We start from the raw sequence: 25,359 nt of genomic DNA, 5'->3' as shown, positions 1-25,359 counted from the left end.
CCCCATTTGTTATGTTTGGAGGAACAACCACAGTTGCGTGAATCATCGAAGTAACAATTAACGTGAATCCTCCATTTCTTTGCTTCTATTGGCGGAAGAGATGCCCCCAATGATTTGCGAGCGTGATCTCCATGTCATGAGATCGAGTCGCTAATTCTTGAAATGTCCTTGGTTTAATTCTTTGAAGAATATAAACCAAGTCCAAGTTCATGCCTTGGATGCACATTTCCACTGCTGAAATTTCCGAGAGACGATCCTTGCATTCTAAGCTTACTACCCGCCATCGGTTTATGAAGTCAATGATAGGCTTTTCTTCCTTTTGCTTTGTGTTAGTTAGCTCGATCATGCTAACAACTCGGCGGGTACAGTAGACGCAATTTAAGGAATCTTCTTCCATTTGATCCTAACTATTGATGGATTGATGAGCCAAATCGGTGTACCAGTCGAACGCCATTCCTTTGAGGCTACGGATGAATTGCTTCACCAAAAGATCATCTTCGGCGCCTGCATTGTTACATGTTTCGACAAAACTGGGCAATATGCTGTTTTGGGTTGCCTCTTCCATCGAATTGCTGAAACTTTGGCGGCTTGTATCAGAGAGGCATTTTCAAGCTATCAGTATATGGTTTCATGTAGACGCCATCGTCTTTTGGAGTTCCGCCGAACTTTCCTTTGACGAGTCGCTCGATCACCTCTTGGATTTGTTGGGCAAAAAGAGAGTTAATTTTTTAATTGCCATCATCATCATCATGCACGGAGTCATCATCATGGTTCGATTTTTCACTCTCATCGCCGGCTTTTGAGTCATTGGAGTTTTCATCCATCGGTCGCTTATCCAACATTGTTTTGAGAGCAGCAATTTGAGCATCTTTCTCTTGACTTTCTTTCCAGAGTTGTTCGATGATAATCTTCATTTTCGCTCGTTCTTCATCATTTTCGCTCGTTCTTCATCAAATGATAATGCCCCAATCACCATCAGAGAATCAACGATGTCGGTTTGCGTCACCGAGGGCATTTCAACACTTCTTATGTTCGTATCGGTGAGTAGATCGCCGTAGTTGTCACCAAGGGTGATGGATCTTTCGACATCGGAATCATATGGTGTGTCTATCGTCTTTTTTGCGGAATTCTTCGCTGAAGCCATTGAGATAAGTTTGACAATTTTGATGTGGAGAAAGAGATGAGCGGTAGAGATGGTCCCACCGAGCGTGCCAAATTTATAACAACAAATTTTTGTTTATTTGCAAACAAATAGATAAAATACAAAATAATACAACAAAGTAATTTTTATTAATTTGAATGATTTCGGGTGAAATCTCTAATGTAATCCGTTGATTCAATCTCCACGTGACTTGGATGACGATGCTGAAGGAGTGTCTCGATGACTTAATTTCTCGTTTGATGGGATGTTGTTTTCTACACCGTTGACTACATGATTTCGGGTGCTTGACGTCGTAACTTAAAGAGATGATCGATTTGATAAAAGAGGGTCGCTTGACTTGATCTTCGTAGTCGATTTGATTTGATGGAGGGTCGTCGGACTTGCTCTCGTTTGATGATTTGCTCTCCTAGATGACTGCACGATGATTTGAAGTGCTTGGCGTCGGGATCCTTGGAGAATCAGTCGATCTCGATATTTGATGGAACTTTGAAAGAACTCTTTGATTTCTAGAGAGAATTTGAGAACTCTTTAAGTCTTATGTTTTTCTCCTCTAATTTTTCCATCCTTGTAAAATGAAGAAGAATCTCATATTTATAGAGAAGAGTTTTTTAAACCCTAATGATGCCTGTATTTTATATACGGTTTTTACCTCATTTTTACACGCATTTCTGTACTATTTTACGTAGCATTTAGCTACAAATACCCCCAAATAGTCTACTTTGGTTTGTCTTGTGTAAATTGCAGGTATAGACCGAAGAGGAGATAAATCGAGCCCAAACTCGTCCCTTTTTGCATACATTTATGGAGAACAAGGAGCCGGAGCTTGGAATCTATCACTTTGAAGACGCGTGAGTTGATTTCGGAAGGTGTCATAGTGCCTTACGTGCCAAAATAGCTCGATCAACCACTTATCTAGTCGATCGAATTCTTTACACCATGAAGATCACTCGATCGAGTAGTTCTTATACTCGATCGAGCAGGCAGCATTAAGGAGTTACTCGATCGAGGGGAATTTTGCTTAGTTTACTCGATCGAGCGGTTTTATTCCACTTGATCGAGTGGTTTGCATTGTATTTGTATTTTTTCACCTATTTTCGTATGGGCTTTTGTAATTAGGTTTTGGATTAGGTTTAAGGGGGTGATTTTCGTGTGCTACTAAAAGGAGTAGACTAGGTAACTCTTTCTCACTGCTTCCCTCTTCTTTATTCTTTTCTACTCGGATTCATATTTGTAATCGGTATTATTATTCCTTTTTAATTTTTTAATCATAATTGCTATTTGAATTCCTTCCTTTCTGTTGTTACTTTCATTATTGCTTTATTCTATCTCTTTATTTTCATTATTATCATGTTTAATTCTTTTTATCTATTTATTGTTATTGTTGACTCGATAATGATGTCTAGCTAATTCCCTCTTGCTAAGACTAGGGAATCCATGCTTATGAAGGAATAGTAATCGCCATATTAGGTTAATGCTTGTGTAATCTTTGCTGTTAATCGCTACAATTAATTGTTTCTGTCTAATTAAGTCGACGCAATTAGTTATTTTATCATAGTAAACCTTAACCTGGACCAGAAGGTTGGAAAGGGTGAGACTCGTAGCGAACATTAGGACACCGTAGTGAGGGCGGAAGCTAAGCTATTTGTGCTTTAGGGTGAATTGAGACCGGAAGGAGATATTCACTGCCCCATAGGCTATACTTGCATTGACCTAAGACCCAGATTGCTTGACTGAATGATTATGGTGAACCGACTGTCTTAGCTGCTTCTTCCTTGTTTGCTTAATCTTTATTCTCCTGCCTTTTTCTCTTTCTCAATATCTTTAGTTTAGTACAACCAAATCAAAGCCCCCAAATTGGTTGCCGTGACGAACTTAGACAAAGCTGACATTTTCCCATCTCCCTGTGGAGATCGACCCGACTTCCCTAGCTATATTAGTTAGAGCCAGTTGGTTATTTTTGATAGGTATACGACTAGCCTGTCAAATTTTGGCGCCGTTGCCGGGGAGGTGGCGCAATTTTGTTGCTTTATTTAAATTTGTCTTTTGTCTCAAGGAACTTTTTCCTTGAGACTGATCTCATTTTTGCAAAGTTTTTGATTAGTTTGCAGGTTATCTGTTCTATAAGAGAACATTGTCGCACCTGCTCTGCTTCTAAACTCTATTTGCCAGGATGCCTAATATAGCTAGTCATTCAGAGCCAACAGTGGATACCCTTCCAAAAGGTTTCTTACTACCTATTACTAAATCAGGAACCTTTGGAATCCACCCATCCTACATACAGCTGGTCGAGAGAAATCTCTTTAGGGGGGGGGGGGGGTACCTAAAGAAGAACCCTGCAGGCACATAGAACTATTTACAGAGTATTGCTCTACCATTCCTCTTGCGGCTGGGGTGACACAGGACAAAGTGAAGGGAGTTCTCTTTCCCTTTTCTTTAGATGATGATGCCCGGGAATGGTTCAGAAATTTAGATAGGGAAGCAGCCGGTGTAACCGACTGGAGTTCTCTTGCTTTAGCCTTTTACAGGCGATATTTTCCACCACAGCGCACTAATGCTTTGAGAGCTCAGATTACTTCTTTTGAGCAATTTCCCACCAAAGACTTGGATGGGGCTTGGACTAGAATCAAGAGGCTCGTCCGTTCTGTGCCTCATCACGGTTTCAAGCGTTGGTTCCTATGTACCCAATTTTACAACGGGTTATATCGAAACCAGAGAGCTATCCTTGATAGTGTAGCTAAGGGGAGATTCACGAAAAACGTGGAGGATGATCAAGGGTGGCGTCTTATTGAGGAGATGGCCATCCATGTTACAGAATATGGAAATCCCCGAGGGAGTGGGCAAGTCGACGAGTTGGTAACAACTGAAATGGAGAGTCCTAGCAAAAGTCTAGGTAATGAGGAGATTACGGAGGTTATGGGTGAGAGTGCACAAGTTTATGCAATTATTGAGCATGTGGAGATATGCGTTAGATGCGGCATGGAGTGGCATGACTCCATTGATTGTATGGCGAGAATAGAGCGTGTCCTTGCTTATCAGAAATACAAGCTAGGAGTTCATTTTTCTCAATTATATGAAGAAATGACAAATGTTTCTACTCCTTCCACGCCAATGCCGCAGCCAAACCCCCCTTCTACAAACGGGGAAATTGCCGAACTGAAATCCTTGATGTTGAACTTAACACAACAGTTTGGGGAAAAATGCAGCAAGAATGAAACTGTTATCGTGGAGTTAAGAGAACAAGTCGCGCAGTTGACACTCGCGAAACACCAAGCTAACCATCCACCGACATGCGACCCAGTTAACGCCATCAATATCCGAAGTGGCCTTGCTTATGAGGGGCCAAAAATGCCGAAAGACGGGGTTGTGACAGCTGATAATGCCCCGGAAGAAGAGCTAGACGAGTATACGGATGATATCCCTGCTGTATATTGTCCTGGCACTCGATCGAGTGAAAATTTCCATCAAGATGGTCGATCGGGTATAAACACTAGTCGATCGAGTAGTGCTCAATTTGAAGAACTCGATCGACCAATGAATTCTTCTCGATCGAACAGTTTAGAAGATGAAGTTACTCGATCGAGTGAAAATTGTACTCGATCGAGTGAGCCAGAAATCCAAGAGCTCGATCGAGTGGTTCAAACAGCTCGATCGAGTAATTTCCAAGATAAAACAACTCGATCGAGTGAAAAAAGTGGTCGATCGAGCACCAAAGCCAGCGAAGATCCTATTTTGACATCTAATTCTGCTACTGTGTCATCTTCCCCTGCTGTGAAGACGTCACATGCTGAAAAAGGTAAAGAGAAAGTTGCAGGTCCACTCATTGCTACCAGAGTACCCTTCCCAAGTCGTCTGAAGGATCCGAAGGTCGAGCGACAGTACGGTATGTTTGTGGACGTTGTGAAGAACCTCCAGGTAACTGTCCCTTTCACCGAACTTATTACCCAGGTACCGACTTACGCTTTCATGAAAGATATTGTGACACGTAAGAGAGAGCTAAGTGAATTTGAGACCGTTTCATTTTTGGAAGAGTCTAGTAATTTACTTTTAAATAAGGCTCCGCCTAAAATGAAGGACCCGAGTAGTTTCTCTATTACCTGTATTATAGGCAATGAGGTAATTGATAAGGCTCTTTGTGATTTAGGAGCCAGTGTCAGTGTCATACCCCTATCTATCTACAAGAAATTGAATATGGGTCATCTTAAATTGAGTAACATTACCCTATAGATGGCTGATAGATCTGTTAGGCGACCCTTAGGTGTCTAAGAGGACGTGCCTGTGAAAATAGGCAAGTTATTTATACCATTAGATTTTATTTTTTTAGACATAGCTGAGGACACCTGGACCCCGATTAAATTAGAAAGACCGTTCATTTTTACAACTGGGGCTATTATTGATGTCAAACAAGGGCGTTTGACTCTTGCAGTAGGGGATGATGCGATTACTTTTAGTCTGCCTAGCACTTTGGCTCGGCCAATGATAGAGGATGCATGCTATTCTGTTGATATTATTGATGAGTCTCTTTATGACTACTGGTCCGGTTCCTTTAGAAGGCACCCACTAGAGACTCTTATGCTTTTGGATGAGTGTGCAGATAACCCAGATGACGATGACGCTGTGTTGGAATTGCTTAGGGATGATTTAGATGAGCGTGAACTCACCGACGCTAAGGGAGAGCAAGTGGAACAGATGATCAGCACCCTTTGCTCCATTGAGGTAAAGGTACCTGAGCGTAAGCCTCTTCCCTCTCATCTAAAATATGTTTTCCTTGACGATACTGAGCAATATCCAGTCATTGTTAGTGCTAAGCTCGATAATGGTCAGCTAACTTCTATGTTAGCTGTGCTTAAGAAAAACAGGAAAGCTTTGGGTTATTCCTTGGACGATATCAAGGGGATTAGTCCCGATATTTGTATGCACATGATAGAGCTGGAGGAAGTTCACAAACCTTACAGACAGGGTCAGCGCCGGCTGAATCAGAATATGCAAGATGTTGTGATGGCTGAGGTAATGAAGATGCTTAACGTAGGTATTATCTATTCGGTCGGTCATTCTAAATGGGTGAGTCCAGTGCAGGTAGTCCCTAAGAAAAGAGTGACCACTGTGGTTTAGAATGACAAAAATGAATTAATAAGTACTAGAGTAGTGACTGGTTGGCGGATGTGTATAGACTACAGACAGCTGAATGCCGCCACCAAGAAAGATCACTTTCCCCTTCCTTTTATTGATCAAATGGTAGAAAGGTTAGTTTCTCATAAATTTTTCTACTATCTAGACGGGTATTCGGGGTTCTTTCAGATCCCCATTCACCCAGATGATCAAGCTAAGACTACTTTTACTTGTCCTCAGGGCGCGCTTGCTTATCGCAGGATGCCTTTTGGTTTATGTAATGCCCCTGCTACCTTTCAAAGGTGCATGATGGGGATATTTTCAGAGTATATTGAGTCTATTATGGAAGTTTTCATGAACGATTTCAGTGTTTATGGAAGTGATTTTTCTAACTGTCTCTCTAACCTTGATAAAGTGTTGCAACACTGCATTGAGTTTAACCTTGTGCTTAACTGGGAGAAGTGCCATTTCATGGTCACTGAGGGAGTTGTCTTAGGGCACTTAGTTTATGATAGGGGAATAGAAGTTGATAAAGCAAAAGTGGAAGTGATTCAGCAATTACCCCCTCCTGTTAATGTCAAGGGAGTGAGAAGTTTCCTTGGTCACGCCGGCCTTTATCGCTGATTTATCAAGAATTTCTCAAAAATTGCTAAACCACTTACACAGCTGCTACTTAAGGATGCCCCTTTTGTATTTACTGATGAGTGTCTTTTTGCTTTTAACAGGTTAAAGCAGGCTTTGGTATCTACGCCGATCATACAGCCTCTCGACTGGGATTTACCGTTCGAGATAATGTGTGATGCCAGTGACTATGCGCTAGGAGCGGTGCTAGGCCAAAGGAAAGATAAAGCTTTAAATGTGATCTACTATGCGAGCCGAACTATGGATGAGGCTCAAGTGAAGTACACCACCACTGAAAAAGAGCTGCTAGCTGTAGTTTATGCCTTAGAGAAATTTTGTTCTTATTTGATTGGGTCAGAAGTTACTGTTTTTACTGACCATGCAGCTTTGAGGCATCTCCTTGCCAAGAAGGAGGCTAAACCTCGGCTATTGAGATGGATACTCCTTCTCCAGGAGTTTATTTGCAGATTAAAGATAAGAAAGGAGCTGAGAACGTTGTAGCTGATCATCTGTCACGACTGTCGCGACAAGAGGGGGAAGATTCTTTACCTATTGATGAGTCTTTTCCTGATGATTCTTTATTTGCTGTATTGTCTTCTATTGTTAACCAAGAACCTTGGTATGCAGATATAGCTAACTACGTTATCAGTGGCAAACTGTCGCCTGACCTTTCTCATCAGCAGAGGAAGCGTTTTCTGTATAACGCTAAGTAGTATTTCTGGGATAATCCTTATTTGTTTAAGGAATGTGCATACGGTCTCTACAGACGGTGTATTCCGCAGTGGGAGATCAAAGTAGTCCTGGAAGGCTGTCACTCCTCTCCCTATAGTGGTCACTACGGTCCATCGCGCACCGTGGCTAAGGTACTTCAGTCTGGTTTTTACTGGCCTTCTTTGTTTTCTGATGCTAAGTCTTTTGTTTCAGCTTGTGATGCCTGCCAACGATCAGGGAATATTTCAAAAAGACATGAGATGCCACAAAATGGTATCTTAGAGGTTGAGGTTTTCGATGTCTGGGGATTGATTTCCAAGGACCGTTCCCGTCTAGTAAAGGTAACATGTACATTTAAGTAGTTGTACATTATGTGTCGAAATGGGTTGAGGCAATCGCCTCACCTCATTGTGATGCTAAGACCAGGATAAAAATGTTTAAAAAGGTCATATTTCCCCGATTTGGTGTCCATAGGGTCGTCATTAGTGATGGGGGAATGCACTTTAAAGAAAAGAAACTAAGTTCCATTCTGTCTAAGGTTGGTGTTCAACATCAACGTGGTTTGGGGTATCATCCCCAAACTAGTGGTCAGGTTGAGGTCTCTAATCGAGAGCTTAAATAGATCTTATCTATGGTAGTTTCTAAATCACGGAAGGACTAGAGTCTTAAATTAGAAAACACATTATGGGCCTACAGAACTGCCTTTAAGACACCGATTGGTGCATCACCTTATCAGTTGATTTATGGGAAATCATGTCATTTACCTGTTGAGTTGGAATGTAAGGCTTGGTGGGCAATTCGTGAGCTTAACTTTGATCCTAAGTTGTGTGGTCAGAATCGTCTTTTGCAGCTAGATGCGTTGGAAGAGTTTAGGCTTAATGCCTATGATAGCTCGCGCATTTATATAGAAAAGACGAAGTGATGGCATGACAAAAGAATTCTACCTCGGGAATTTCATGTCGGGCAAAAGGTGTTGCTGTTTAATGCCCGACTGCGATTACTTCCTGGCAAGCTGAAGTCCAGGTGGAGTGGTCCTTATACGGTGACAGCTGTTACTAAATTTGGATCCGTTGAGCTATTAAGCCCCTAGGGAAACCGGTTCAAGGTGAATGGGCAATATGTGAAGCATTATAACGAAGCAAATGAAGCAGACAATCGTGTTGAAGTCTTGTACTTCGACAAGCTTGACGCGCCAGCTAATTGATGCCAGAAAGGTCGTGCGGGACCTCTTAAACCTGCACTCTCCGAGAGGCAACCCGGACTGTTTTGTTGTATTTTTGTTGAACTTTTTCCTTCGTATTTAGTTTTTTGTTGAACTTTAAACGCTGAACTATGCATCCTTTGTTTTTTTTTTCCCTGCTCTTTATTCGTGTTTTGCAGGTGTAGTATATCGATTGAGTAGTTTTTCTACTCGATCGAGCACATTTGAGTTGAGAATCACTCGATCGAGTAACATCTATACTCGATCGACAAGCTACAAATCCACGACTACTCGATCGAGTAATAATTTCACTCGATCGAGCATTTCTGACACCATTTCACTCGATCGAGCTATTCCAAGCCACTCGATCGAGCTGTTTCGTCTTCAAGAAGCTAATTTTCGTCTGTTGAGCTACTGTTTGACTTCTTATGACCTCCCATGTTCAGGGTCGGTTTGGGGAGGTCCCTCTTCATGACCTTTTGTAAGTTTTCCGACTCCAATTATCCATTCCTCCTTAGTTTGCATTTCTTTCCATATTTTTGGTACAATGAGGGCATTGTACGGTTTGGTTTGGGGAGGTATGCATCCATATCTGTGTCTGCATGTTTTCTTGCATTTCCGTTTGCACATTTATTTCCTTCCGCATGCATTGTCGTTCTTAAATTTAAAAAATCACATAAATTTCAAAAATTTTCACGTTTAATTGAGTCGGAACGTTTGAACTTTGACGCTACATTGAATCCCTACCTTAGCCGTGCATATTCTTGACCTTTAGTTGGCATGATAATGTGCATAATCTATGAGTTTTTGTTTCTCTCTTATCTGAACGAATAGACTTGACTCATATATTGGCAAGCTACTTTACATTCTGAGGTTAGAGCTTTATAAAGTGGTTACATTCATGACCGGTTTTATTTAGGATGTGAGTAGTACTCTCTGTAAGACATGTAACATCAATTTGCATAAGCATGATTCTATTCTTCTTAATACCTGTATGCATTCGGTCTGTGTATGGTGATACATGTTAGGAGAGGCAGTTCCCTTTTATTTCATTCTACCCATGAGCCCCACATAGTCAAATTGCCTTTTTGTCCTACTAGCTACATTCTATAACCTTTCCTACCCTAGCCAAGCTAGTGATGAGTAGTTGTTTGGAATGCTTTACTGCAGTTTGGTTATATTTATTTGATTTCAAAAGTTGGTGGAAGAATTGAAGGGAATGAAAAGAGAAAATTGAATAAAAGGAAAAAAGGATGAAAAGAAAAAAAATTGGAAATATGAAAAAAGAAGAAAGAAAAATCATATATGAAAAATGAGAAATTGTATAGATAATTTTTACTCCCATGTTTTATTTATATTTTATGGGGATTTGACAAGTTTATGGTGTATTGTGAGTTGAGTGCATTGAATTTGCACCGTTCTGTATTATTATATTGAGTACGAAGTTGGGATGCAGTTTCATAATTTGGATCCGTAACGCTAGTTTGGCTACTAACTTCACATCTCCAAATTCATCTTAGCCCCTTCTTACCCATTACCTCACTTACCTAAATGTAAGTCCTCGGCATGTGTCTTGGTCATTAGTTGGTTGGAATGCGTATGTACGGTCGTAGAGACTTTATTCATGTTAACTGCATGCATGTCCTTATAGGTCGAGTCAGGTGAGTGTCTTTACTTCTTTTTATCTTTCACATATATACTCGCCTTATGCTCGAATCTGAGTGATGAGCGACTCGTGAGAGTCCGATATCTTTGAGTCTTGCAAGGTTGACGGTTCAGTAAGTTTGAAACATTGATTTAATTCGTTTGCACTTATCATTTGCCACTATGTTAGTTGTTGCACTAAACTAGTTTTGGTTGATGATTTGTAGCTGATGCGTTGGTCCCGTTCCATTGTTTATTCTTAGTTGTATTCATAGTTTGCTTGGGGACAAGCAAAGGTTTGGTTTGGAGAGATTTGATGCGTGTATTTTATATAAGGTTTTTACCTCCTTTTTACACGCATTTCTGTACTATTTTACGTAACATTTAGCTATAAATATCCCCGAATAGTCTACTTTGGTTTGTCTTGTGTAAATTGCAGGTATAGACCGAAGAGGAGATAAATCGAGCCCAAACTCGTCCCTTTTTGCATACATTTATGGCGAACAAGGAGCCGGAGCTTTAAATCTATCACTTTGAAGACGCGTGAGCTGATTTCGGAAGGTGTCATAGTGCCTAACGTGCCAAAATAGCTCGATCGACCACTTATCTAGTCGATCGAATGCTTTACACCATGAAGATCACTCGATCGAGTAGTTCTTAGACTCGATCGAGCAGGCAGCATTAAGGAGTTACTCGATCGAGTAGTATTTCTACTCGATCGAGGGGAATTTTGCTTAGTTTACTCGATTGAGCGGTTTTATTCCACTCGATCGAGTGGTTTGCCTTGTATTTGTATTTTTTCGCCTATTTTCGTATGGGCTTTTGTAATCAGGTTTTGGATTAGGTTTAAGGGGGAGATTTTCGTGTGCTACTAAAAGGAGTAGACTGGGTAACTCTTTCTCACTTACCTCTCCTTGATCTTACTCACTGCTTCCCTCTTCTTTACTCATTTCTACTTGGATTCAGATTTTTAATCGGTATTATTATTCCTTTTTAATTTCTTAATCATAATTGCTATTTGAATTCCTTCCTTTCTGCTGTTACTTTCATTATTGCTTTATTCTATCTCTTTATTTTCATTATTATCATGTTTAATTCTTTTTATCTATTTATTGTTATTGTTGACTCGATAATGATGTGTAGCTAATTCCCTCTTGTTAAGACAAGAGAATCCATGATTATGAAGGAATAGTAATCGCCATATTAGGTTAATGCTTGTGTAATCGTTTCTGTTAATCGCTACAATTAATTGTTTCTGTCTAGTTGAGTCGACGCAATTAGTCATTTTATCATAGTAAACCTTAACCTGGACCGGAAGGTTGGAAATGGTGAGAGTTGTAGCGAACATTAGGGCACCGTAGTGAGGTCGGAAGCTAATCTATTTGTGCTTTAGGGTGAATTGAGACCGGAAGAAGATATTCACTACCCCATAGGCTATACTTTCATTGACCTGAGACACAGATTGCTTGACTGAATGATCATGGTGAACCGACTGTCTTAGCTGCTTCTTCCTTGTTTGCTTACTTTTTATTCTCCTGCCTTGTTCTCTTTCTCAATCTCTTTAGTTTAGAACAACCAAATCAAAGCCCCCAAATTGGTTACCGTGACGAACTTAGACAAAGCTGACATTTTCCCATCTCCCTGTGGAGATCGACCCGACTTTCCTAGCTATATTAGTTAGAGCCAGTTGGTTATTTTTGATAGGTATACGACTAGCCTGTCACCTAAGCTTTGGTGGGTTTGGACTTGGTAGTCATTTCGGTCCATTTGAGTGTATTTGACCCATTTAGGTGAATTTGACCCGTTTAGTGAATTTGACCCATTTATCGAGTTTTGTCACTTTTATAGGAACGGACTGGACTAAATTAATTAAATTTCGTCCAAAATAATTATATTAGTTTACATTTTTATTTGACGGGTCAAAATTTTGAATTTTGATTTCCAACATGGCATTTATACTAAATTACCGTGCCTACAGACCTTAATGAACTAATAGTAAAATACTTATCCATTCACGCTTTAATTGAAATTCATTTAAATTACTCGCATTATAATATAATAAAATGTAAATTATATTATGATCATTGTCACCATAAATTCTTAAAATCAACGTTTATTGTGTTCTACTATATTATTGATTATTGACTAGACGAGTTTGGTTATTCGTTGATGACCATTAACTTACATATGTAAGTAAACATAAAAAAATAGTTCATCGTAACTTTTACTTGATCTATGATCAGGGGCGGACCTAGGGTTGTTGGTGAGCCGAAGTCGTATGCTCCCAAAAATAAGTAATTAAGTCCTATTACCTTAACTATATAGTAGAGGTAAGTCGGGTGTCGAATCCACAGGGAAGACGATGTAATTAATGTGTAGAAAGTAAAGAGTAAGAGTGACAATAATATGGGGGCTTTTTATGATTGATTAAACTATAGACTACTGAACAAATAATAAAGATGGGTGAATTCAGATGATTAAAAGGTCTTGGGTCAACAAACATCCACTATCAACAAACTAATTGGTCTTCGATTGTCTTTAATTCAATTACTCTCAAGTACTCTATTGTGGAAATACAAGTTTCCCCTTCCTCTTAAGTTTAGTCAACTAAATCGAAACGCGATATTAGAAGACACTAATTATTGAACAATCCAAGCCAAGCGTCTAGATTTAATCCAACAACAGCATTAACAATCCAAGGAAGCAATAAAGATAACGATCTTTAACACACGCGGTTAACGATTCGAATTATATGTCTAGTCTCTACTTCGTCCCAATAACGATGAAACGCATAGAAATTATTAGGGTAAAGTTTGCTACTTTAGTCTAGATTAATTTAACAATTACGGATTCAATTTCTAAACATGCAATAGATTAAAGTGAACAATCACCAATTGATCAGATTAGTAAAAAGAAACAATAATCATAAAATTAGAGCAAGAGACATAAACAATACTTGAGAAATAAAGAAAGAAAGAACAATCTCACAATTAATTAGTCGATAGCTTCAATCTGTCGATCCAAGAAAGGGAGGATTAGTTCCTCATAATTTTCAAAGCAAAAGCAATTAGGGTTGTTGAGAGTTTTTTCCCAAAATTCCACTTATTGAATGAATAATATGAATGATATCAACTTTATACTTAACCTAAAATACTAATAACTAATAATAATAATACTAGAAATAGCTGAAATTAGGAAATAAGGCACGAAACAATTCTCGGACTGCTGCAACACGGGCGACCCGCGCCTGAATACGCGACCCGCACCACTTTCTGGTCAAAAACGCTGTTTGTGTACATCCTTTCACTCCTCCGTGTTTCTTTTTATATTGATGCTGGGCTAAAGGGGACAAAAGAGAACAAGGCCATGTGACATTGTCCAATGACCCACTTGATTCCACATGACATCACTTGCAATGGGCTTAATATATACGTACTCCCTTCTTCTCCTCATATTAGCCCATAATTACGGACTAGCCTTCAACAAAGCAACCCAAAACATACTCTTCAACTCATTAACTCACAATTTTATCTAATTACTCCAAAATACAATTAATAATATAAAATGAGAACTCGTTCAATTACTCCTCTAAAACTCCACCTATTTCACCAATAGTCACCCAAATTCGACACTCATATACCATACTAAACCCGTCTTATCAACTTCCCCACACTTAGATCTTTACTCGTCCTCGAGTAAACTCAAAGGATCTCAATAAAAGCTCAAACCAACACCGATCCACAGAAGCATAGAAAACTAACAAGACTCACAATGAAACTCTTGTAAGACGGTCTTTAACATAGTAAAGGGAGATAAAATAGCATCGGAAGAATTATTTCATCTACCTAAATCTCTCATTTTGCCTAGAGCGCCCGCCCTTGCGGGTTTTCACTCTAACTTTTCATTTTTTTTACCTCACACTACTCTCAGTGGCACGCAACTCGATTCTTCATTTTACCCGGAGCGCCCTTTCGGGTTTTCACTCCGTCCTCGGCCACATCCCAATCTTGCCTAGGCGCCTTTTCGGGTTTTCACCTAGCCGGGATACTTGTCTTTCATTCTTTTCTTTTTTTTTTTTGCTGAAATAAATAACTGAAATAAACACACCACACAATTACAAATGACTACAAATGGAACGATGCTCCCTCCCCACACTTGAATGAAACATTGTCTTCAATGTTGCAATGACACAATAAAGGGAAAAAAGAAAGAACAAACCTCAGTAGAGAAAACTCCAGATGACCAAATAGATATACCAAGCCTCAACATCGCGTGTAATAAAGCAATCCACGCACCACACCTCCTCCCCACACTTGGCCATTAGCATATTCCATAAAACACAATCTCACAAGGCCAACAAAAGATACGAGTAAACAAAGAAGACTAACACCCCTTATTACTCCATCCTAACAGATGACCAAGTAGCTCTAATAACATATGTGCCAGCAACAGATTGCACATAAATAAAATACTTCTACAACTCCGAGCTCATATGATCAATCCTAATCTCCTCTACACCAAATCAACAATCCATCCAACCGCTTTAGCAAGGTGCCCACAACAATACACCACGGTTTCTCCACACCATAGCCTCTATCCTACCCAACCAACCTTCTATGTCTCCCTTCTTATGTCGCCAAACACCATAAATCAAGGCTATTCCGATCCTTTTTCTTTTTCCTTTTTTTTTTTTGAATTTTCGTTTAATTTTTTTTTTCTTTTTTTTTTGTTTGCAAAAATTGCACACACAAATCTATATGTTGCCTCCCAGAAGCGCTGTTGTTTAACGTCGTTGGCTCGACATCTCGCGGAGTGGTAAACCACCCGACTTAAGTAAGAGTTGAGAAAGTTACCTTACCAATGGAACGGGGTGAGCACTACTTGATTTAATATATATGACTAGTGTTGCTTTACCGGAGCCCTTCTGACGAATTAGTTTATCAAACCAAGTCTTACCCTTTTTTACCAGCCTCAGCATCTTTAAAATTCTCCCATAAAAGAATACACCTTTTCTCTCTAGGTGGGGAGTCCTTCAAAATCTCGCAATCTTTGCTCGAAAGTGGTGGCTTCCGGCTTCTCATAGAAGTATGGTTAGTAGCAATAGCACAAAGAGAATAAACCGCAGAGCTAGTCAAATTAGGTGGATTAATTTCAAATTTAACCACCTTCCCATTAAACTCCATAGTCAAGGAACCATTTGGAACATCAATTCGAGTTCCTACGGTCTTTAAGAATGGTCGACCCAATAAAATTGGGACTCCATCGACCTCCTGTGCCATATCCAAAACATAGAAATCAGCAGGAAAAACCAGCTAATCCACCTTAACCATTACATTCTCTACTAGTCCCCTAGGGTGAACACTAGACCTATTAGCAAGTTGGACTACCACCCTAGTACTCTTTAAAGGACCAAGCTTAAGAGACTCATAAACATAGAAGGGTATGACATTTATCGACGCCCCTAGATCTAACATGGCTCTTTCAAACCGTGTATCACCTATAGTGCAAGGTATAGTAAAGACACCCGGATCACTACACTTAGGAGGAGTCTTACTCTTAAACAAAGCGGACACAAATTCAGTAGCTTTACCCTTTGGCTTTTTCAAACTACGTTCCTTTTGATTTCTTTTAATTGTACAAAGTTCTTTTAGAAACTTTGCATACCTAGGAACACTCTTAATCAAATCAAGTAAAGGAATATTTACCTCGCATTTACGAAAGGTTTCGTAAATATCAGTGTCAGGCTCCTTCTTCCTTGTGCCCTTCAAAGCCTCAGGAAAAGGTGGCAATGGCTCATATGAAGGCATGGATGATGTCACCTCCTTTGAATTAGATGAATCTTCTTCTCCTCCATCTTTCAGTAGCTTATCATCTTCCACCACTAACTCCTCTTCTTCTTGAATAGTCACCACCTTAGGCTTAGCTTTTCGCTTTTCAATCTCCCCCAATTGTCTACCATTTCTCAATGACACAGCACTCACATTCTCTCTAGGATTCAGAACAGTCTGAGATGGTAAAGCACCTGATTGTTTAGCTTTCAACCGATTGACCGCAGTAGCCAATTGACTAATTTGATTCTCAAAATTCTTGAAATTTTGCTTATTTTCTGCTCTATCTTGAGTGACACTGATGGTAAGAGCCCGAATCATGTCCTCAGTAGACATTGATGAGATCGGTGTAGCTTGTGGTGGTGCCTGAGGTACGGAGGGTTGCTCTTGTGGTCGCATAATAAACTGACCTCTAGGAGGGCCAGATGATGGGTTAGCTTGAGAATTTCCCCAACGGAAGTTGGTATGAGCTTTCCATCCTTCATTATAAATATTAGAGTATGGATCCCATTTCTTGTTTGGAATACTCTCCCATACACCATTCACCGTCTGAGAATCACTCTCTTGCATTTGAGGGCACAAATCGCTAGGATGACCCTTAGTAGAGCATATACCACAAATAACAGCCATTTGTCTGCCAGATAACATATCACGGAATGTGGAAGCAATATTATCAACCTTTTCCTCTAAGCCAGGATTAACACCCATAGCACTCACCCCTCTCCGTGAAGGTCTTCTCTCAAACTGTCTAGAGGTCTCAGCTAGCTCTGTGATAACCTCCCAAGCTTCATCTGGATTCTTGTTGGCTATATTTCCTCTACAAGCAGAATGAAGCATACGACGGTCATCTTGGTTCAGTCCACCACAAAAGTACATTATGAGATCATGTTCGGAGTAACCATGGTAGGGGCAACTGGCACATAACTGCTTAAACTTTTCAAGGTACTCGTACAAAGTTTCTCCGTCTTGCTGCTCAATATTACTGATGGCTCTTTTCAATTGAGCTGATCGAGAAGGAGGAAAATACTTCTCCAAGAATGCTTTCTTCATACCTATCCAAGTAGTGATACTCGCCGGTGGTAGATAGTTTATTAACCAGTCTCTCGCATTGCCTTTCAAGGAGAAAGGAAAGGCTCTCAATTTCAATTGCTCATCTGTGACATCAACTGGCTTCATACCGGTGCACACAATATGAAAGTTCGAAAGATGCTTATTCGGATCCTCAATACTCGTCCCATGAAACTTGGTAATTGATGTATCAATCCAGATTTCAGTTCAAAAGTAACCCCATCATCCAATGCTGGAAAAGTGATGCATAATGGTTGAATAAAGAAGATTAGGAGTCAGAGCTCCTTTAATGTACGGGTCTCTCGGGCCATATTCTCAGTGGTAATAGAAATTTCCGACGTATCTGAATCAGAGTGTATATCCTTCTCAGAATCTGGGTGCTCAAAAACAACTAACTGGCTCCCACTGATATGTCTCAACCTGAAAAGTGTCCGTTCAATCTCTGAGTTGTAAGGCTCCAGTGGATGGTTAGTAGAACGAGTATTATGCATAAACAAAAATAAAAAAAACTAAGACTCTATACCACAAAACACACAAATTAACTATTGCCTTCCCCGACAACGACGCCAAAATTTGGTGAGCCGAAGTCGTATGCTCCCAAAAATAAGTAATTAAGTCCTATTATCTTAACTATATAGTAGAGGTAAGTCGGGTGTCGAATCCACATGGAAGACGATGTAATTAATGTGTAGAAAGTAAAGAGTAAGAGTGACAATAATATGGGGGATTTTTATGATTGATTAAACTATAGACTACTGAACAAATAATAAAGATGGGTGAATTCAGATGATTAAAAGGTCTTGGGTCAACAAACATCCACTATCAACAAACTAATTGGTCTTCGATTGTCTTTAATTCAATTACTCTCAAGTACTCTATTGTGGAAATACAAGTTTCCCCTTGCTCTTAAGTTTAGTCAACTAACTCGAAACACGATATTAGAAGACACTAATTATTGAACAATCCAAGCCAAGCGTCTAGATTTAATCCAACAACAGCATTAACAATCCAAGGAAGCAATAAAGATAACGATCTTTAACACACGTGGTTAACGATTCGAATTATATGTCTAGTCTCTACTTCGTCCCAATAACGATGAAACGCATACAAATTATTAGGGTAAAGTTTGCTACTTTAGTCTAGATTAATTGAACAATTACGGATTCAATTTCTAAACATGCAATAGATTAAAGTGAACAATCACCAATTGATCAGATTAGTAAAAAGAAACAATAATCATAAAATTAGAGCAAGAGACATAAACAATACTTGAGAAATAAAGAAAGAAAGAACAATCTCACAATTAATTAGTCGATAGCTTCAATCTGTCGATCCAAGAAAGGGAGGACTAGTTCCTCATAATTTTCTAAGCAAAAGCAATTAGGGTTGTTGAGAGTTTTTTCCCAAAATTCCACTTATTGAATGAATAATATGAATGATATCAACTTTATACTTAACCTAAAATACTAATAACTAATAATAATAATACTAGAAATAGCTGAAATTAGGAAATAAGGCACGAAACAATTCTCGGATTGCTGCAACACGGGCGACCCGCGCCTGAATACGCGACCCGCACCACTTTCTGGTCAAAAACGCTGCTTGTGTACATCCTTTCACTCCTCCGTGTTTCTTCTTATATTGATGCTGGGCTAAAGGGGACAAAAGAGAACAAGGCCATGTGACATTGTCCAATGACCCACTTGATTCCACATGACATCACTTGCAATGGGCTTAATATATACGTACTCCCTTCTTCTCCTCATATTAGCCCATAATTATGGACTAGCCTTCAACAAAGCAACCCAAAACATACTCTTCAACTCATTAACTCACAATTTTATCTAATTACTCCAAAATACAATTAATAATATAAAATGAGAACTCGTTCAATTACTCCTCTAAAACTCCACCTATTTCACCAATAGTCACTCAAATTCGACACTCATATACCATACTAAACCCGTCTTATCAGTTGTGCACAACACCCCACGTGCGTACCCTAAATTTTGGATTTTTTTTTTAAAAAAAAAAACCTTCAGATAAGAGATACTCCCTCCTATTCATTCATTTTGTCCCCCTTCTATTTTGCACAAGAATTAAAAAATGATTTTGGACCACACAAAACACTCTATTTCACTCTACCTCACATGTAATTAAATTTGGACCACACAAAAGTTACCAAAAAAGGAAAGAGGGACAAAAATCCGACTAGCTTCGATAAAGAAAGAGGGACAAAATGAATGAATAGGAGGGAGTATATATTATTTGCGTGTCAGTAATGACAGCAAACTGGGCGTGTCAGGATGGGTTAAGCTATTTTGATGAATTTGCTCTATTAATAATTTGTTTTAGTTGTTTGTTGCGTATCTAGGGGATGTTAATTACTTGTTAGTTCAACTTACATGCTCAATTATATGGAGAATGACATGGTTGCGAAAATATAATGTCGGTTTAGAAGTTACCGCGTAAGGCACATAAAATTTCTCATCATCTTTTGGGTGTTCATCAAATGTTGAATATATGATATTTTTTTCTCCTAAAAAATGATTGAAAACTTAACATTATTATTTTAATAAAGTAAAATTTTGGTCAATTTATATGCAAATAATTTGAGTTTTATTTTTTATGGTTAAAGTCAAAATTTCGTTGTGTATATTCTAGTTTGACCAATTGATTCACTTCAGCTTTCTTGACTTTATTTAAAAGTGCACCCCCGACATTTAAACCCTGCGTCCGCCACTGTCTATCATGTTTACCTAATCATGTCATTGTTAGTTGTGGCCTACTTACCAGACGGTCTTCTAAGAGTTTTTTTTCAGCGAAATTAATAACAAAATAGCGTTCGTTCTAAACATATTACACCCAACGGTGTATGCGATCGTTTTTACGAATTTTTTGCATTTTTATTTTTTTTTGCAAAATCTTTGCGGTCTTCTTTGATCATTTTTTATAGACTTTTCCTATTTGTCAGTAAATGCGCATGCTAAATAGAGTTAACAATCATGAAAATAGATAAAACACTAACTTTCACCGGTAGATATGGATAAACTAATTGAATTAAATTAACACCGTAGAAATCGGAAGCAGAAAAAATGAGACCATAAAAAGTTGTCATGGTAACAAAATTGTGACACGTGGCATTTACAGACTAACGTGGCCAAATGAGTAGATGCCACATAGCATATATTAATTTGGGAAACGATTACCATGGAGTTGATTTCTCTGCTCCCTTGGTTTCCTTAGCTCTTATGTATTTTTAAAGAAAACTGAATTTTCACACATTTGCAATATTCACAGAAGTTTTCTTTTGTAATTTCTAACAAATTTAATATAAAAAAAGAAGGAAGACAAAGATGGGTAGCAACAGAGTAGGTTTGACGAGGTGGTTTCTGTTGGCCGTTGTGGTAGCATTGGTGATCACCAAGGTTGCTGACGCCAATGAAGATGAATCTTGGACTGGTTGGGCTCGCCAAAAGATTTATGGTTCTGGGTAATTTTCCCGCTTTTTGAAAAAAATTTTAAACATGAAATTTTGCGTAGGACGGTCACATATTAACTTATTATATTAATAGTAACAAGAATCTAATAAAATGGTAGGACGGTCTCCTATCGGATATATAGTATTAATAGTAACAAGAAGCTAATAACCTGATATGGAGTATTTTATTCGTGTATGAGTGAATGAGTCGTGTTATGAGAAATTAAACACCCACCAAGTGGGGAAGTTGGGATTTACTAGTTAAGGCGAAAAAAATATAGTAGGGTGAACTAATGATGGCATAACGTAAACTTTGAATAAAATTCGGAAATTGAAAGTAAAATTTTCGAATTTTTCATTGGGCCACCCACGCCCATTGATATTATAAAGGAGTTGATAAATAAGTTGTGACCCAAATCCATTAATTTCTTGGCGGATTGCACGGCTTATAATTTCGTGTTGGGTTATGTAGTTCTAGTGGCTACGTTAGCTACCTATTAGTTAAGTGAAGTTTTTTCGAACTTGGAGGGTTTCCTTAGATGCTTTGCCGTCTTTGTAACGAAAATTTGATTCTAAATCTATCAAACATTACGTTTTTACTTTTTAGGCCTCATCTGAATGTCCATTTCAATTTAAGTTCCCCTTATCAATCTAAACAGGAGAGCCTCTTGCTGAATCTAGGTGTGGCATGAATTAAAAATCCTCGCAAAAAATCAATTAGGATTTCGTTATCCATTTTTTCCGAAAGAAATGGAGGTACATTCTTTAACGATGATCGAAATCTTAAGTTGGAACGATATAACGGTCATAATTTCATTATAAAAAGTAATCCTTTGGTAAAAACATGAAGATAAAAGATAGTAGTAGCACTTGGGATTTGCATCTTATGTCAAATTTATCATGTTTAATTTCTCATCACATGAGGATTTGTGATTCTATGACATTAAAAAGTATTAGATTACTCGTAATTTCATGACAGAAAATGGAGCATGAAAGAAGGGGTTAATAATATGGTGCATAAAGCTGAAGATTCAGCTTCAGGTAACATAATTTCCTTTGCTATCAATAATTTACGCAATTTATTCACATGAACTATTCCTCTTACTTGTATCCCTCTAATTTCCAGAGGCTTCAAATTATGTATCTGACGAGGCCAAAGGCGCAAAGGACTCGGCTTCCGAGACGTTGTCCAATGCCAAGGGCGATGCTAAAAAAATGATGCACAACGCTGAAGATACAGCTTCTGGTAACTTATTTTCCTTTAACGTCACCAATTTACGCAATCTATTAATATTGACTATTCTTCTTACTTGTATTCCTCTAATTTTCAGAGGCTTCAAATTATGTATCTGACAAGGCCAAAGGCGCAAAAGACTCAGCTTCTGAGACGATGTCTAGTGCTAAGGGAGGTGCTAAAAAAATGATGCACAAAGCTGAAGATTCGGCTTCTGGTAACTTAGTTTCCTTTTCTATAACCAATTTACCAAATCTATTAATATTGACTATTGTTCTAACTTCTATTCCTCGAATTGCAGAGGCTTCAAATTATGTATCTGACAAGGCCAAAGGCGCCAAGGACTCAGCTTCTGAGACAATGTCCAGTGCTAAAGGAGGTGCTAAAAAAATGATGCACAAAGCTGGAGATTCAGCTTCTGGTAACTTCTCCTTTATTATGACAAATTTACGCATGCAATCTATTAACATTGACTATTCTTCTTACTTGTTTTGCTCCAACTATCAGAGGCTTCAAATTATGTATCCGACAAGGCCAAAGGTGCAAAGGACTCGGCTACCGTGACGATGTCAAGTGCTAAGGGAGGTGCTAAAAAAATGATGCATAAAGCTGAAGATTCAGCTTCTGGTAATTCAATAGTCTTGTTTTCTTTATTTACGACAGTTTCATCTAAATTGGCAATTATGTAATGTGACTGTGTAACGTGTTTGCATTCTTATATTCCAATCTCTATTACCGTTTTCAGATGCATCAAAATATGTTTCTGACAATGCCAAACGTGCTAAGGACTCGGCTTCAAAGACAGTGGATAAAGCTGAAGAGGCGGCTTCCGGTGACTAATTTTTCCTTTATTTTAAACCATTTCCTAAAACAATTTCACGATATGTTTCAATACTTTGATTATAATTCACACATACCTTGTTATTTGTGTAAACAACCTATTTAAAAAGTTCAACTACTTGAATATGGAATACATATAAACGTTCTTGCATTCTTCGCCAATTTTATTTTCAGAGGCATCGAACTATGTATCCAAGAAGGCGAAAAGAGCCAAGGACTCAGTTTCCGAGACAATGTCAAGTGCAAAGGGAAAAGCTGAGCAGGTGTACGATGAGGCAAAGGACAAGGCCAAGGGCGCTAAGGATTCAACTTCTAAAACAGTGTCGAGTGCCAAGGGAAAAGTTAAAGGCATGTACGATGAAGCAAATGACTCAACTTCGAAGACGATGAAAAATGCAAAGGGTAAAGCTGAAGGTATGTATGATGCGGCAAAGGACAAAGCCAAAGATGCAAAGGACTCGACATCCAAGAAAATGAAAAATACAAAAGGAAAAGCCAAGGGGATGTACGATGGGGCAAAGGACACGGCCGGAGGAATGTACGAAGGGGCGAAGGGCAAGGCCAAAGATGCAAAGGATTCGGCTTCCGAGACAATAAAAAGTGCAAAGGAAAAAGCTGAAGGGATGTACGACGGGGCGAAGGACAAGGTCAAAGATGCCAAGGATTCGGCTTCCGGGATAATGAATAGTGCAAAGGGAAAAGCAGAAGGGATGTACGATGGGGCGAAAGACAAGGCCGAAGGAGTGTATGGGTCCGCGAAGGAGGGCATGAAAAGCATGTCGGGTGAAGCTAAGGCAAAGTATGAGGGTGCTAAGGAGAAGGCCTCGGATGCTGCCAGTGAGGTTGGTTCAAAGCTCAGAGGGAATTGAGAAGTTTTTCTAATTTAGTTTTACTAGATATTTAGGCATAAATGTAATGTAAGGTACTTATCCTTTTAGCGTACGATATGGTGCATGTATGCCCCTCTTGGACAGGCACATATAGGAAGCAAAATAATATGTTATAATACTGTTAGAATGTAAGATCCTAATAATAACTAGGCGTGTTTCCATACTCGTAATAGCGTATGTGACCGCGTTCGTTGTAGAGTTAATTGCTCGTAGTAGAGAATGTGACCGCACTCGTTGTAGAGTGTGGCAACGTCGATTTTATATATGAATATATAATTTGTAAATGTAAATTTTGATATTCTTATGGTTTTATATGATATTTGGAATCTAAGGGAAGTTTTTATAAACGCGAGCAATCCTTATCTTCTATCAATAAAAGGAGTATTTTAAACTCTTGTGATTGGTCCCTTAAATTTAGGAATTCAAAAGACTTTCCTTATCCCTACCCCACCACACACCATTAGTTCTTTTAATTTTATTTCCAGTGAATCTATATATGACCTTAAAGTCTACATTATTATACAATCTCTTTTATATGGTCTAACACTCTGATTATTTTATCATCTCTATATATAAAATCACAAAATGTAAAATAAGACATTTTATTAGATCACAAAATTACCAGATTAACAAAAATCATTTATTACTTAAATACGTAATATTAAAAACTATAGTATAGTATTAACTACTCCCTCCGTCCCAGTCATTTGTTTACCTTTGATTTCGGCACAAAGATCAAGAGAAGAAGAGGGAGTCAATTATTAGATGACATATAACAACCCGTCCCGCCACTTACTAGATGACATATAACAACTTGACTCGCCACCGTCGTAACACAACCCCAATAAGATGGGATGTGCACCTCCGGGCCTACTATTTGTCCTCACTTAAGGCCAAAAGCACAAGGCTTCGTTACTAAATGGTGGGTGGAAGCTATAGGGTAATATCCGTATAAAACCCATAATTTGAAGGATTATAACGCAAATTTAATACGTGATTTATAGTCATAAACGAAAACAACAATGAAACGATAAAGATCAAGGATTAACCTTCGGTCCTAGTGCAAATTGGCAATGAGAGATCAAAGTAGATCTCCTCCTAAATGATGCACCCAAGATCGTCTGAGAAATGCCCTTGTGCTAGAATGAATCCTCTAATTGCCTTGCAATATTGAGAGGATTATTTTGTGAGTTTTTCTTAGATGAGAGATCTGAATTTTGAGAGGAAAAATATCTCTCAAAACCCTAGTTTTCATACAAATGATTATGCTTAGGTTACAAAAAGAGTGAGCCTCTCTTTTTGTTCATCCCATTCGGCCAAACCGAGTGAAGGAGAGGATAAATGGGCTTTTCCATTTCCTCTTCATTTTAACTCGCGGTCCGACTCCAAATTACTAAATGTATATGACACGGTCTAATTATAAATCGTCATCGGTTATCGGTTATTAAAGCATCAACTAATAAGACGGGTTAGTTGAATTATTAATACATGTCCGACAAAGACAATATTGTATAATTATATTCAATATACATTTAATTAAATATAAAACGCTTATATTCAATTTACGAATTAA

At 38.7% G+C, this 25,359-nt stretch overlaps 2 protein-coding genes across 2 annotated transcripts; one reads left to right on the top strand and one right to left on the bottom strand.

The window, feature by feature from the left end:
• Window positions 1-15,397: 15,397 nt before the first annotated feature.
• LOC141630124 (uncharacterized) lies at window positions 15,398-17,449 on the bottom strand. The gene is made up of 2 exons (XM_074442995.1): window positions 15,767-17,449; window positions 15,398-15,715 (listed from the first exon to the last, which is right to left on the bottom strand). Exons 1-2 carry the CDS (start codon window positions 17,447-17,449, stop codon window positions 15,398-15,400), a joined length of 2,001 nt encoding a protein of 666 aa, XP_074299096.1.
• A 3,178-nt stretch (window positions 17,450-20,627) lies between these two features.
• On the top strand, window positions 20,628-24,082 carry LOC141626228 (uncharacterized). The gene is made up of 8 exons (XM_074440158.1): window positions 20,628-20,834; window positions 21,802-21,863; window positions 21,949-22,068; window positions 22,154-22,273; window positions 22,358-22,477; window positions 22,564-22,683; window positions 22,802-22,888; window positions 23,071-24,082. The coding sequence occupies exons 1-8, from the start codon at window positions 20,698-20,700 to the stop codon at window positions 23,763-23,765; spliced, it is 1,461 nt and encodes a 486-aa protein (XP_074296259.1). The 5' UTR covers window positions 20,628-20,697; the 3' UTR covers window positions 23,766-24,082.
• Window positions 24,083-25,359: the final 1,277 nt, after the last annotated feature.

Source organism: Silene latifolia, chromosome Y (genome assembly GCF_048544455.1).
Source record: "Silene latifolia isolate original U9 population chromosome Y, ASM4854445v1, whole genome shotgun sequence".
NCBI classification, from domain to species: Eukaryota; Viridiplantae; Streptophyta; class Magnoliopsida; order Caryophyllales; family Caryophyllaceae; genus Silene; species Silene latifolia.
This window is presented reverse-complemented; position numbering and strand designations above follow the sequence as displayed.

Excerpts from the sequence above, each read along its gene's own strand:
- LOC141630124 (XM_074442995.1), bottom strand. The coding sequence starts at position 17,449 with ATGAAGCCAGTTGATGTCACAGATGAGCAATTGAAATTGAGAGCCTTT. Across the intron at positions 15,716-15,766 it reads TAGAGAATGTAATGGTTAAG|GAGGTCGATGGAGTCCCAAT; the intron begins GTGGATTAGCTG and ends GATATGGCACAG.
- LOC141626228 (XM_074440158.1), top strand. The coding sequence starts at position 20,698 with ATGGGTAGCAACAGAGTAGGTTTGACGAGGTGGTTTCTGTTGGCCGTT. Across the intron at positions 20,835-21,801 it reads CAAAAGATTTATGGTTCTGG|AAAATGGAGCATGAAAGAAG; the intron begins GTAATTTTCCCG and ends ATTTCATGACAG. Across the intron at positions 22,684-22,801 it reads AGCTGAAGATTCAGCTTCTG|ATGCATCAAAATATGTTTCT; the intron begins GTAATTCAATAG and ends TACCGTTTTCAG.